This window comes from Aplysia californica, unplaced genomic scaffold (assembly GCF_000002075.1).
Source record: "Aplysia californica isolate F4 #8 unplaced genomic scaffold, AplCal3.0 scaffold00081, whole genome shotgun sequence".
In the NCBI taxonomy this organism is placed as follows: Eukaryota; Metazoa; Mollusca; class Gastropoda; order Aplysiida; family Aplysiidae; genus Aplysia; species Aplysia californica.
Genome location: NW_004797351.1, coordinates 1,544,215 through 1,558,960, shown reverse-complemented (window position 1 = coordinate 1,558,960; position 14,746 = coordinate 1,544,215). Strand labels below are relative to the sequence as shown.

The window sequence follows — 14,746 nt, the reverse complement described above, 5'->3', positions numbered from 1 at the left end:
AGACATATGTAGAAACATAGCACTTCCTCCCACATAATGGCCGCTTTTGACACCAAAAGATATATAAAAAATATACATATACAATCGACAAATAGTAATACTGCAATCAACAGTGTATACATATATCTGATATGATTAAAAAAAGAAATCTCAAGTACCACCACAATAAATTTTTAAAACAGATGACACCCATCTTCTATGTCCCGACACATACAAATCCATGCAATGTCAGACAAGAATGAGAACATCCAAATTCAAACATCACATTTTCAGAAAATGAAGACACATGGATTTCATCCATTCTAGTAATATCTTTTCTGCTATCTGGGTGCTTCAGTAATGTGTACATCATGAATTACTCGCCACCTGGGAACAATTTTCAATTAATATTGATTTCTCATTCTAGATTATAACATAACTGTTTCTTTAAGGAAGGCTGTAAATAGTGCAGCCGGCATACACAATGGATTTTTCACAATAGGAAGATCAGAAAAAGCCACTGCCATAAGCTTAAGTATACACATTAAGTAGATAAAGGTCATGGATAAAAAGAAGAAATTGGAGCAAATAAAGACAGTACATTACTGTATGGACACTTGTGCTTAGCTGCATATGGATACAACTTGTCTGAGACCAAATAAAGGAAAAAGACAAAACTGCTTTCACAACAACTCTGAGTCACACTGTTCCACAATACAAACACACTAACATATAATTATAGTATTTGTGACTCGTTGTGGTGAAATCAGGCGCTCGTCAAAATAATGAATACAAGGAAATGGACATTTTTCAGACCGTCGGGCAAATTTAAAGAAAATCTTCTTTTTTAGGCTCAACATTTTTTATGTCCATTTAATAACAAATTTTCTAGTTGATTTAAAAAAAAAATGTTGATCAAAGACAAAAATAATGTAAATTTGCAGTTTGCTACAGCTCTTAAAATTTGGAAATCACAAGCTTTGGCAGCCATTTTTTCGCTACTTTTCCCTCTTAAACCACGTGACCCCCACCTCTTTCAATTGGAAATATTTCGACTTCTATGCAAGATAGATTTATAATTTTTTCATCAAAAGCAAGACAAATGAACAACCTTTAAAATTATACAACAACTCCATATGCCCCAAAATTGACAAGCCTCTGATTCCACCACGTCATAACACATTTATATAAATATCAATATTTTTGAAAAAAAAAAAAAAAAAATTAAGTCATTGTTTAGTGCATTAGTAGACAAAGAAACGCAGTTTTCATTGTTAAGTACATAAAAAATAATAAAATTCCGTCATGACTAGGGTCCAAAACCAAGAGGCTTCATTTGCCACAGAGTTGGCAGGGAAAAAAATTAACCCCAATCTTGTTTAAACAAAAAAAAAAGTAAACAGTGCTCAAAAACCATGTTTGCCATTAAAATGGAATAAAAAATGTCACAATTCATTTATGGAAATGCATCAGGAGATGATGCAAGTTCATACTTTCAAAAATAAACAGTATATTTAATTATATTAAATTTCCCCCATTTTCTACCACTCAACAACTGTCAAAATAATAATTCTCAGTGTCACTTTTTAAAATTGTTTTAGCACTCAGCAGCTCCAAAACTCTATATCTTCATAATTTAATTGAAATTCCCTTTGATTACTTTAGTAGAACTACCCCATTGGACAAAAACTAAGTTCGAACCAAATGATCACTTTCCGCAACTTAAGTTCAGCTTTGGAATGTTCTGACATTGGCAACAAATGAGAGGGGTCTATGGCATCAAATTCTAATCAAAAGCTTAGAAGAATGTTCATGAATCTTTTGGGTGACAATTTTCTTTGTCACACAGATTATTTTCATGAATCTTTAAGTCTGAACTGACAACTTTCTCACAGACACAATTAGGATATTAATGAAAGACAACCCTGTATCTATCACACTGACTGTATTCATGGATCTCTTTATCACAGTTAGATCTAGTATGTTCATGAAACACTAGAGAGCAAACTTTCTCTCCACCTCTCTGAATATCATGTACCTGAGTTTCTATTGTGACAAATTTCTCTTTATCACAGCAAGTGCATTCTTGAAACACTATAGTGATATATTTCTCTCCATTGAGCTACAGACTGTCCTTGTCAATAAGATGCTAATTTCGATTCCCCAACAGTACAAAAGTTTGTGAGCAGCATCCCGCTAAAGATGCAAAACAAAATTTTGACCACATAAACCTTCACCAGTTAAGATCCCCAAAAATGACTGATAATCGTTCTAAGATCCCATTTTTTAAAAAGCTCCACATGGTCAAACCAACTCCTGTAAGCCTTCAATAGACAAATTTCAAAGACACGAGCCTGACCTGTCTGCAGGTAGGAAACTAAGCTCAGCCTGGAAGGCATACTATAGTGCGGTAAAAAATTCAGGGCACAACTTATTATAATCAAATAACTCTTTAACGGGTAAATTAATGTCACCCGTATTTTGCACATCAGTGTGTATCAATTTGTCTCAACGTAATCATATTTTTCCACAAAAATTGAGGCTAGATGTAAAAACTTTACTTCATAAATTTATTTAAAATATAAATCTCCATCATGCGGAAAATATGATTGTTCACAGCACTTCCCGCTTCTCACACATATTTTGTATACATATGTGGCCTACGTCACAGCTCACCAATGACACTTTTAGTGGCAAAACTTGTTACAAGAAATTAATTTTGTACTGAACACTTTTTTGCACTAGCTAAAGGTTCTCAAAACATGTATTCAATAAGCCTAATGTCGCAATTAGAAAAAAATGATGGACTTGCTTCTAAAAGCGATATTCCCTCAGCTGTAAACCTTAAAAAATCTGTAGAAACCACCTACTTTAATTTTTTATTAGTATCTATTAAGGAATTTTCCAGAATACAGGTAACAGTCGTTTACACAAACATTGACAGAACAAACTGATACAAATTATTGTGCAAAAGCTGGATAGTCTATGTGCAATAGTTGAGGAGATATTTGGCAATAACTTTTTGACCGCACTATAGACATGTATCACACACAGCATTGCCCCTACTTTGAATTCCCTTTTAACAAAGATGACAAATTTTATATTTGAACTCTGAAATAAAACCAGTTCTCCTAATTAGAATATGTGTGCAGACAGGTTTTTGTCAACTGAAAGCCAGAATCTTCAAAGGAGATTGATGTTCTGAGTTTCCTGTAAACCGAATTTAGTTTTGACTAGTTGAGCAATAAGTAGACTTCCCTCTTTTATAAAAACCTGTTAGTCCATGAAAAAAAAAAGCATGCTCTAAAAAGTACTTGAGATACCTCGATTCATCAAAGACTAAGTGTGCATCTACCACAAAAAAAAAGGCTGCCAGTAATAGATGTTTCCAGATGCTCTCAGCTATTAAGAACTCCTGTATCCTTTAAGACATAGTATGTCAGCCAATCAGAAGCCCGGGATCTTGGCCCCAAGGAGGTGTGTGCAGATGGCGATAAAGTGACAGAAGGACCCCACGAAGACAAAGCAGTGCCAGATGGCATGGGCAAAGGGGATGACTCCGTCGCTCTTAAAGAAGACGACACCGAACATGTAGCTGAGACCTCCTACGCTGAGCTCTAACAGGCCCGACCAGTCCTTCTGTAAGTCAACACCAGAGGAAACAGAAAAACATTAAGAAGTCTTGATTCATACAAAATCATATCACTCTTAAAACTCTTACCTCTATCTCCTCTTTAGAAAGGCACATGTATGAGGGCAGCCCTAGAATTTACGAGAAAACGACTATTTAATGACAAATTTTGTCATGATCAATACACCACTCACATAGTTAGTTGGCTGAGCATTCCCTTGCTTTCTCAACGTAGTCCCCATTAACAGTCAAGCCTTTTTCCCATTGCCGCATGAGTAAAGGTATGACAGCCCAGTAGAATTTGGTGTCAAAAGTGATCGAAGCCAACTTTTAACATGCTCCCAGAGGTTTGTGTCATTAGTGATTTTCTTCCCTGCTAGATATTGCTGCATTGATCCAAACAGATGGAAGTCTAAAGGGGCAAGATCAGGACTGTAATCCAAAAATTTTTCATTGTTCCAACTATACCATGCAACCCCCCCCCCACCCCCCAAAAAACAACAACAAAAAAACACCAACATAAATGTGCTGTACCTTGCAGTCATATGTCTAACTGTTTTGGAACCCAACTGGCTGACATTTCTCTGTATCCCAACTTAGAGGAAAGACCTAAGGCAACAGCAATATTACCAATTTTGAGCCTCTTGGCGTCATGAACTAGTTTTTTTAATGCCTTCAGCAATTTTTCTCCGTCGGCAGACAGGCAATGGCCTCTCATTTGCTTATTGAGTAGATTTATATGCCCCTCTTTAATGGGGGGAGCAACCCTCGAAGTCCATTTTCTATGTTTGTTGCTTGAGATCAAATCTAAGTACAAATGTAAGTTAGGCATAGAAAAATCTCTTGATGCATACTTTTATTTTTGCGTAGCTACAATGGTTGCTATGGAAATGGCCGCCATCTTGAATATAAATAATAAATTTCAAATCCCTAGGGTTTTCTTATTAACTGACCAAGTTTGGTGAGAGTATACCTCAATCAGTCCCTATCAACGTAACAGAGAGTATTTTTGAATAAGTGTAGAAGAAAAAAAATGTGAGAATTTTCCCAATGTATATAGACCTGTTCTAAATTTGGTTGCGTAATCGCTGGCTAACGGAAAAGTTTTATTTTTTCGCAACCATCTCTCCGTTACATTCATGGCAGCCTTGTCACCTATGTTTCCTGAAAGTTTCAAGTCAAAAGGATGAAAACTAAGGAAGGAGTAGTGAAAACTAAGGAAGGAGTAGGAGAAAAAATTTAAAAAATTTGAGGAAAGCAACAATTATTATGAAAATTGACTACATTTTAACCCACCCTCATGTCTTCAAAGGCAATTTATGTTGAGAATAATGATTTTCTCAATTGTCTCCTTCCTATTTTTAGACAAAGAAGTGGTTGACCTTAAAAAGTCAGCAAACATCTCAATTTGCACAGCTTGACCCAAAATTTGCCAAACTGAGGGTCGCTCCTCCTGTCTCGTTAAGTAAAGTGCCCCAATGGTAAACCTTTGACTTGCTCAAAACATTCTCATGCTAAACATTTTCAAGTTCTGCTTGGATTTAGTAAGAATTATGGCTTTTGAGTGAAAAAAACAAAATTTCTGCTCTAATCTCTTCTTTTGTGTGTGTGTGTGTGTGTGTGTGTGTGTGTGTGTGTGTGTGTGTGTGTGTGTGTGTGTGTGTATGTGTGTGCATTAATGTATATTGCTTGAGAAGAAAGGAAGTAGTAAGAAAGGTTTTGGAAAAATGGGTATTCCAATGTAAAGCGCATTGAGCTACTTTTTTGGAAATGCGCTATATAAATGTTATATATTATTATATTATTATTATTTTGACCAATTTTGTGTAGTTGTTGCCATTTTAGATGAGATCTAGGAAAATGTTTGCTTTTATAATAGGGAGTGCTTATTTAGGCCACATATGGCCTAAATAAGGTAAGGGAGGGGGTTTAGCTTATTTAGGCCACACATGCTCAAACTACCGGGGGACACCCTTTTCAGGCAACTGAGTTCGTTCCACTTTCATAATGGTGCACCTTTCTCATTTAGTACAATTTTGTCTCAGTGTACAACTTATATATATCATAATGAATATTGTAAGAACAAAGCATGATACGCAAAATTTTGCTCAATCCCAATGGTTTGAATGAGGGCCAGATTTTTCCTTCATGGAGGGGCAAAATCTAGGCTACCATTTTGGCACACTTTGGTCAAGTGAAAAGGTCAAATCCTCCGAATGGACTTCCGGGTCAAATTTGGGGTATAAAAAGTGTGTACACAACGAGGCTGAGTCAACGTTACACTATCTTTGCCTGGGTGGCACTCTCTCGTACTGTCCTGTAGTAGTACATCTCTCGTACTGTCTCGTAGTAGTACAAGTATATCTAGTAGCAGTAGTAGTAGCAAAGATCGTGTAGAGATTCTTTGGTAGTAGATTCTATCTAGTAGGCAGTTTAGTGAACGTGCACGCGGCAGGGCGAATCGGCCTCGATAAGCCCTGTAGATCTTTGTGATCGGCCACAAAGCCTCATGTTTTAATGGGTCTAAACAACTTAGTGTTAATCGCACTGCCACATCCGACAGGCCTACATCTTTTTAAAAGGAAAAGAAAGGTAATCAAAATGGTTGAATTTGCGTGAAAATCGATTCCGTAGAACTGGAACTATTAAAATTTGCTTCTGAAAACAAGTTACAAGGCCATTTTTATAACTCGATGAAATAAAAACTACTGGCTGTGTTATTCTGTATAAATTATGAAACTTCAGGACGTATTATTATTTTCCAACATCTTTTGACTCCTTAGCTGTAGAGGTTGAAGTTTTCACAATACTAATAGATCTAGTAATAGGGCTTTCCGTAAAAAATGCATAGATCTACAAAAGCCGAACCACCGAATCGACCGGTCAGCGACCCGGGCACCCCGCTCTCCCCTGCACACTGTGATAACGTGTTGCTTCGGTATAATTATTCAACTATTAATACGTGCGGCTATGGCAATTGGGATGTACTGACTGACAAAGCGATTCACAGTTTTGTTTTTATTTTACCATATATTTTACTTAAATAGTGCAGGTGATAGCTAGATCTAGATTCCCTGTCTAGAATCAGTAGTAGCAGGCCTATGCTAGAAGCAGCCAGAGAGCCTACAACTGCTAGATCTAGATCTGACTCATTGCTATGCCTTTGGGCTTTGGAATTGAAATAAAACGAATTGCACAGTTCTAGTTAATTTTAGATTCAGCAACTATCTGTATTTCCAGAGTTAATAATAACAAATCTCACCATAACAATCACTTTTACTTTTATTAGATCAAGTAGATCCAACTTTTTTTTCTAAAATCTGTTTTGTCCAAACTTAAGATTTTCTCTACTTGTAGAGCACAGAATTTACATTGTAAGCCTCTGCTCAGTCTTTTACTTTTAAGTATATACATACATAATAAAACACGTATAGATCTAGATCTATATAATCATTTTATGTTATTTTCTGGATATTTTTAAAACTCTTTTTTTTTTAACATGTCATAAAGTCAAATTGTGCCTTTTCTTTGATAAGAATAGCATTAGCAGTGGAATTTTTTGGCAGTGAGTCTCTGATTCAATATTTTAAAAAAAATATGCTAATCAATGAAAATTGCAAATTGATAATAGTATAGTCCTGTAGAGGATAGGTGGACTCCGGGGTCTGCATAGCGAAATACTAGGTTTTAGGATGTGAACTCCGGAATCACCGTAGTAAAATAAGGTTTGGTTTAAGTAAGGATTGGTGGACCCCAGGGTCAACGTAGTGATAAATAAGCAGGTTTAAGGTGGACCCCGGGGCCCAGGGTCTACCTAGCGAAATACTAGGTTTTAGGACAGGTGAACCCCAGGGTCACCGTAGTGAAATAAGTAGATTTCTTTCAAGATCAGTGGACCCCGGAGTCACCGTAGTGAAATAAGTAGGTTTCTTTAAAGATCGGTGGACCCCGGGGTCATCGTAGTGAAATAAGTAGGTTTAATTTTAAAAGGATTGGTGGACCCCGGAGTCACCAAAGCCGTAGAGGAATAAGAAGGTTTAATTAAGGATTGGTGGACCCCGGGTCACCGTAGTAATGGTCTACCTATTTTAAAACCTAACTAGTATTTCGTTAGGTAGACCCTGGGGTCCACCTTAAACCTACCTATTTCACTACGTTGACTCCACGGTCCACCAATCCTTAAGATTAAACTTAGATCTATAATGTACTTATTTCACTACGTTGACCCCCGGGTCCACCAATCCTTAATTAAACCTAGATCTACTGATTTCACTACGTTGACCCCGGGGTCCACCAATCCTTATTAAACCCAGATCTACTTAATTTCACTACGCTGACCACGGGCTCCGCCAGTCCTACTATAAAATAAACTGAGATCTACTTATTTCACTATGTTGACCCGAGGTCCACCGATCCTTAGTTAAACCTAGATCTACTTATTTCACTACGCTGACTCCGGGGTTCACATCCTAAAACAGCATTTTGTTAGGTAGACCCCGGGGTCCACCTATCCTTTTGGGGCTAGATAGACCCCGTGGTCCGCCTATCCACTTCCTTGATAATAACTGAAAAACATGCCAGTTGTCATGAATAGTGAAGAAAAATGTGAAAAAAAAAGATAATGAGGTAGACTATAATTTGTCAAAAAAATTGCAAGTGCAAGTGAAGATCATAAGATAATTTTGTTATTTTCTGGTCATCTTTTCATGGTTTATATAATGTTCCAGTGGGCCTACTACTAGATCTATGTCTCTTGTTTTTTGTTTTTGTAAAGTGTTTTACGGCGCTCGTAACTGCATAAGGTCATATGAGCGCGCGGGACACACCTAATATTTTCAGTTGGTAGGAAATTTTGAATTTTGCCCGGGTGGCGGCCGAAGCCTACTCTTATCGATTTTAGACCACCAAGGGATCTTTAACGTGCGCAACTTGCACACGGGCTCTCCGAGATTTTTCGCCCTTGTCCGAGAAGGCTAGGTGTAGATCTTTCCTACCAGAAGATCAGGGGTGTGGCTGAAAGACAGCAGTAAGAAGAAGCGAAGGAATAGCAGTAGAAAGGCTGCAGAAAGAATCAGGAGCCCAAAGGAAGGGGCAAAGGAGGTGAGGGGGTGGAGGCAGAAAGAGGAGATGAAAGCAGACAGCAGAACATTGCTAGAGAGCAGGAAATGAGGTGAAAGGAGACCAATTTAGAGAAGAAAATTTTTCGGTCGCTACCCGGATTCGAACGCGGGACCTTTTGAATGAGAGGCCAACACCTTAACCTCTACGCCACGAGAGCCCCCCGATCTATGTCTCTGAAGAACATTTTGCTTGACTTTATCAGCTTTTTTCATGTACTTGAAAGCATAGAATGTAATAGTTTCACACATATGTATGCACAATACTTTGAAAAAGAAAGATAAGGTCATTTTGTTGTTTTTTAACGGAATCCGTTTTACGTTGAGAAAAGCGCTAAAAACAAGTTAAAAATGTTAAAGAATGCCCATAATATTAGGAATCCGAAATTACTACCTTGATCTAGTTTGCTTACTCTTTAACTCATTCGCTACGCCGAGCCGTGGGGGGCGGCGCGGCTAAAGTGCCGTCAGTACGCTAAGCCGCCCCTGGCAGCGCGAGAACCGATCTTCAATTATAGCTTAGATTCTCTTCCAATCCACATATCCATGTTAAAAAAAAGGTCATAATATAATGTTGACTTCCGGGTCAAGCATTTCCACTGAAAATCGGAAATTTAGATTCAGTTTTGAAACGCGATTTCGTAGTTTATTCGATTGTTTTATTGCGATGACAAAATTATAGCCCGGACACCATTTTTTGTAATTTTACACAACAAAATCTATCATTATTTTGCCCACTAAAGAAGTGTAGGACTCTTTTTTAATAATATTGATACGATTGGACTCATATTGCCAATGCACTGTTATTGAGAAATCAATATTTTTGAGTGCTAGATCTAGATCTAAATAGTCCCCAAAATCACTACGTTTTGATGAAATTACTCAAAAAGTGCCACTCAAGACATGTATAGGTTTATTCCACATGCAATTCTGAATAATTCCATATAAGATACGAGCGGGTTTTTTTTCTGTTTGTGATCGTTTTTCAAGCTTCTAAAATTTTTTTTTTTTTTTCAATATCGGATGTTATGTTCGAAATGTACAAATATTATGGAATGTAGGTAAATAACAGCAAACTTTTCAATATTTTCCAGTTCTATATTCATTTATGGTTATTTTGATGTATCATTTGACTAGGTGCAAACATATTTTTTGAGTTTCATCAAAGATTAAATTTTTTTTATTTTCAAATTTTATCCGCATCCAATCAAAACTGTGTTGCATAATCATCTCTTACAGGAACCAAAGTTGAAAAATACATAAATAAACATTACAGATGTATTCTACAAACCATACTGAACATATTGGTATATAATACGTTGATATTTATTTGAATTTGTGGCCCCAAAGACCTTTTAACTGCCCACTAGTCATCATCTCTTTCGCTCTCCCCCCAAAAAATTCGTCCACAAGCCGAAAATAATACGTAGCGAATGAGTTAATAACCATGAGCTGTTAAGAAAAAAAGAGAATGATATAGGATTTGTCTAAATATGACCATTAGTATTAGCATTATAAAGATATTGCCCATTTTGTCCAATTATCCTTGCAGGTAAAATCACCCTGTACTGCACCTCAATAAGCACAAAAAGAATATTTCTGTGACTTTGTATAAAGGTGTTTTGTAGTTGAGTTCTATGTAAAATTCTCAACAAAATAATGTACATTTGGACCGTACAACTGAGATAGACACTCATGCACACAATAACATTCACACATTACACATATACACACATACAAACACACTATTACATTTACTCTCTCTCTCTAGATCTCTCTCTCACCACAACCACACACAAAACAAACACATACACACACACACACACACACACACACAGACACACAACTCTAATCTTTGGTCAACTTATCGTTTAGTATCATCCTCTATTATGAAATAATTCCCCGCACTAAATAAAAAGATCAGTAAAATCTCGACCTTCCGAATCCATGGTTAGTTAAAAAAATCTACCATATGATGTGGCCTAAATAAGATAAGGGAGGGGGGTTTAGCTTATCTGGGCCACAGTGTGGCCTAAATAAGGTAAGGGAGGGGGGTAAATAACGTCACCCTTTATAATAATAACATTTTATAGGTGCACCCAAATTGACAATTCTTTGGACTACTAAAAATTTTAAACAAAATTGAAATATATTACATAGTTATTTAAATATGGCCGTTTTCCTGTTAATTCTAAGGCAGCACTTGAAATTAGAGTGATAATCCCTTTGCTTGGCGAAACATTTCACTTTACTATGTTGGAAGGAGCTTGAAAAAATTTGTGGTTCTCAGTGCATAAACCATTTGCTGGCATATCAAACAGAAAGCAGGATAGAAACTTAGCAAGAATGTAAAAAAATATCATACCTATAGAAAAGCGACAACCCCCCCCAAAAAGAAGAAAAAGTCCACACCTGTCAACCACCATACTTCGTATCACAATTAGAGGAAAACAAACCAACAGACTTACCATGTCTACAATACAGATTGCGGGACAGAAACCGATGGCCAAGTAAAAGACAATCTCCAGCCACTTGTACCTGGGGGAAGATTGGAAGTAGACACATATATACTTTGCCTGAAGTCAGAGCCACAAATGTCCACAAGACATGAACTTTGAAGGGAACATTCTTCTATGTGGTTGTAAATGTTTACCCCTACATTTACCCTTTACTCTCCAAGGGAGCTGTCCTGATGAATGCCTTGAAATCCCAGAACAAGGGAAAAATTCCAATAAAATATCATACACTATTTTTAACCCCATCGCTGCTTTATGACATACCCGAAAAGTCATGAAAATGCGTAGTTTTTAGCACTATGTCGTAACATGTACATCACGGAAGTTGCCGATTCTGGTTGCCAATATATGTTACATGTACGTCATACTAATAAACTGGATCTAATTCTTTTGTATTGAGTTTTAGCCACTAGCACTTCGTAGATTTGTATAAAAGATGCACATATCGGTACCAAATTTGCTAGGATTACTTTACTGCTTGGCTTGCAAGCGATCGATAAACACAGATCTAGGCTTGCGGGCGGCCGCATGCTCTCATAAAATGTAAACATCGAAATGACTTTAAAAAGGCAAATTATTTCACTATTTTTTACTTAGATTTGACGGTTATTCAAAATTATGAGTAAGATGGGAGGAATTAGGGAATACGAAAAGTGAGAAAAGTGACACAATTGAAGACCCGGTGTCCGGCATATGTCACGAGTGCCCAAGATCTAGACCATGTGTCCATTAACACAGAGACATTAGGCTGCTGTCCAGGGTAATGAGCTCAGCTGAAAATCAGTGCTGACAGTAGGAGCACATACCCCTGGCAAAAAAATATTTCTATACAAATGACTTAGAAAAAAAAAGATGGTTCTAATAAGCCTGTTTCCACAGAAGGAAAGTATGAGCAAATTATTTATTTCTGAACTTGTTATTCAACTATTTCGTAAAATCAAATGAAGTGAGTCATCTGCTCCAGTGAATTAAAAATATGGTATCCTTGAATATTGCCAAATGACCCTTCAATCTATCTTTGTCTGATTCTAAAGTAATAGATTGAAAATCTGAGCATGATTTTGTTCAAATAAAGACTCGAAGAAAGCTGGGCTCCTGGTTTATCCTAAAAGCCTGATGCAGCCCTGTGTCTAGCATAACAAACAAATTTACCTCAAGGTCTAGATTTATTAGCCTTGGGAAGCACCTTTTAAGGGCTGCCGATGATGGTGCCCCTAACTGGTAAATGATTAAGACAACAGTACCTGATTTGAGTTTATGCTTTGACCCTGTTCTTTGATAGATCAGAGCTGAGAGATGAATATACTTGATTAAATATATTCACCATGTGGGAATTGAACAAACATTTCTGGTGGGCATTGATCAGAGCCTAACCATTACATCAAAAACTCTAATAGGAACTGTTTTCATGTTGATTGCTGTAATATAATTTACTTGAAAAGAAACAATCATCATTTACAACACAAAATTTGTGTTGTACAGCAAACAATTTGAGATAAAGATGAACAGCATCTGGACCTTTGCTTGGTGACCTTGCTACAGGAGGTATCTTTAAATGCAAAAAATGATAAGTACTATATTGAGCACACTTTTTTTGGTCTAAACTTGTTATAACTGAAATGTACTTAGGAGAAAAGAAAATAATTTATCAGGGTTGCCGTTTTTATATTGAAATAACATTTTCCAAGCACGGTCATAGGCATATTAAGTGAAGTATTCAATCAAAGCAACATATATATCTAGCAATGAGTTTTTCCTTTCTACTTGCACACGGATTTAGACAAAAATGCCATTCTGACAACGGTATTGAAACAAAAAATGATAGTTTGTCTCCTTCAATCACCAAGTATTACAGAGAGCTGAAAATAATTTTTTTAAAAAGAAGGAGTGAAATTTCAGCGTGACAATCAGTAGCAAATAAAAAAAAAAGAAACAACCAAAAGGGGGACATATATAAAAATCTATCTTACTTTTCATGGTAGACATAAGCATAGGTGACCCCTAGGATGGCCATGATCCATACAACACACAGCGCCTCCTCCGCCCAGGAGTGATATTCTTTCAGGAGAAGCCTGAGTTGAGGAGACACAAACAGATGGAAAAAAAAGAACAGACATCATTATTTTATTTTTATTTTTATAAATGCAGGTGCTTTTACACACCAATCGAAACATCATTATCTGTCTTCGCTGGAAGACATTTTTTCATTTTACAGAGATGTGCACAACAGTAAATAGTATATCATTGTATAACTGCTGAATTGAACCAAGGTAAAAATGTAGCACAATTTTTTCGTGCTAGGGTAGACATGTATTGCTTAAGCTCCAGTGACCAATCACTTAACACTTTGCCGCCTCATCTCGTCGATTGGCAATGTTTACCACCGAGTTTTTGGGATTTTCCCCCAAATATGATGGCAAAGTGTTAAAAGACATTGCTGCTTGCACTGGCACAATTTGTAAACCTATGCTCACTGACCAAGCAACATAGTGGAAATCTCGAAAGAATTAAGAACACCATCACTTTACTAAAGTCACAGTCACTCACCATGGTGTATACGATGATGCTATAAAGATGTAAATGACAGCTCTGTCTCCTATATGGAAGGTCAGTCTCCATTCCCTGGGGGAATATAGCCATTGTTATGGTAAGATTTAATAAGACTAACAAAATAAAATTAATGAGGGATTGGTTTATCACAAAGGCGAATATTCATACAACTTATGGAATACTCATTATGGTCATAGAATGTTGGGGGCAAGAGGCAAGGAATAGGATTAACCTTTTCGCAACACGCCGCTCCACGTTGGCGCGCTGTTTTTATATTCCCTCGGAATGTACCGCTCCTCTTTGGCGCGCGCTATTTCACAACCTTTCACGACGGGCCGCGCCACCCTGGATTCCCGCACTTGTGCATGCAACAAAAAGTTTGCCTTTTCGTTTTTCACTGTCAAAATTTCAAAAAGTATTCAGATACCATTTTGAAATTGTTTCTTGCTGTCAGAAGTTGAGTTGCTTGAAAACTTCGATTTACCAGCGAATTTCTGAGGTCACTTTCCAGAGCGTTCCCGAGACGTTTTTCATACGATACGCTGAACGTTGTGGCGCTTAGACCGACGCTGAGAAGACTCACTCTCAAAGGAGTCACTGATTCTATCTACATAGGATGGACCAATGATGAAGATGATTTTGAAAGGATGAGGATACTATGCCAGTTGACTATAAAGCATAACCATAACCGTTAAATTTTTGTCTAAGAAGCAACCAGTAGTGAATCGAGAATGCGTGAGATTAGAATGCATAGACACTGATGATGAGATGATGGACGATAGGACTGACCGGTTGTTGAAATTACGATATGGCGACGATATGCTGTAGAGCTGTAAAGGAGAGTATAGAAAGACCAAAAAATGAATAAGAATATGTGGAGGGATTAGAAGATAAAATACTGTGGGCTCGAAACACAAACAACCTTCCCCGCGCTTCTCAGTTTACTGGTACTA

The 14,746-nt window shown here is 37.1% G+C and overlaps 1 protein-coding gene across 1 annotated transcript in view; it reads right to left on the bottom strand.

Annotated features, from left to right (window-relative positions):
• Window positions 1–2,854: 2,854 nt before the first annotated feature.
• Window positions 2,855–14,746, bottom strand: part of LOC101859846 (monocyte to macrophage differentiation factor) — a 28,646-nt gene continuing 16,754 nt past the window's right edge. The window contains exons 5-8 of the mRNA XM_005094419.3: window positions 13,791–13,865; window positions 13,214–13,315; window positions 11,196–11,265; window positions 2,855–3,618 (exon numbers count right to left, since the gene is read on the bottom strand). Coding sequence (XP_005094476.1) covers window positions 3,427–3,618; window positions 11,196–11,265; window positions 13,214–13,315; window positions 13,791–13,865 — 439 coding nt within the window. The 3' untranslated portion in view covers window positions 2,855–3,426. The remainder of the gene's footprint in view (window positions 3,619–11,195; window positions 11,266–13,213; window positions 13,316–13,790; window positions 13,866–14,746) is intronic.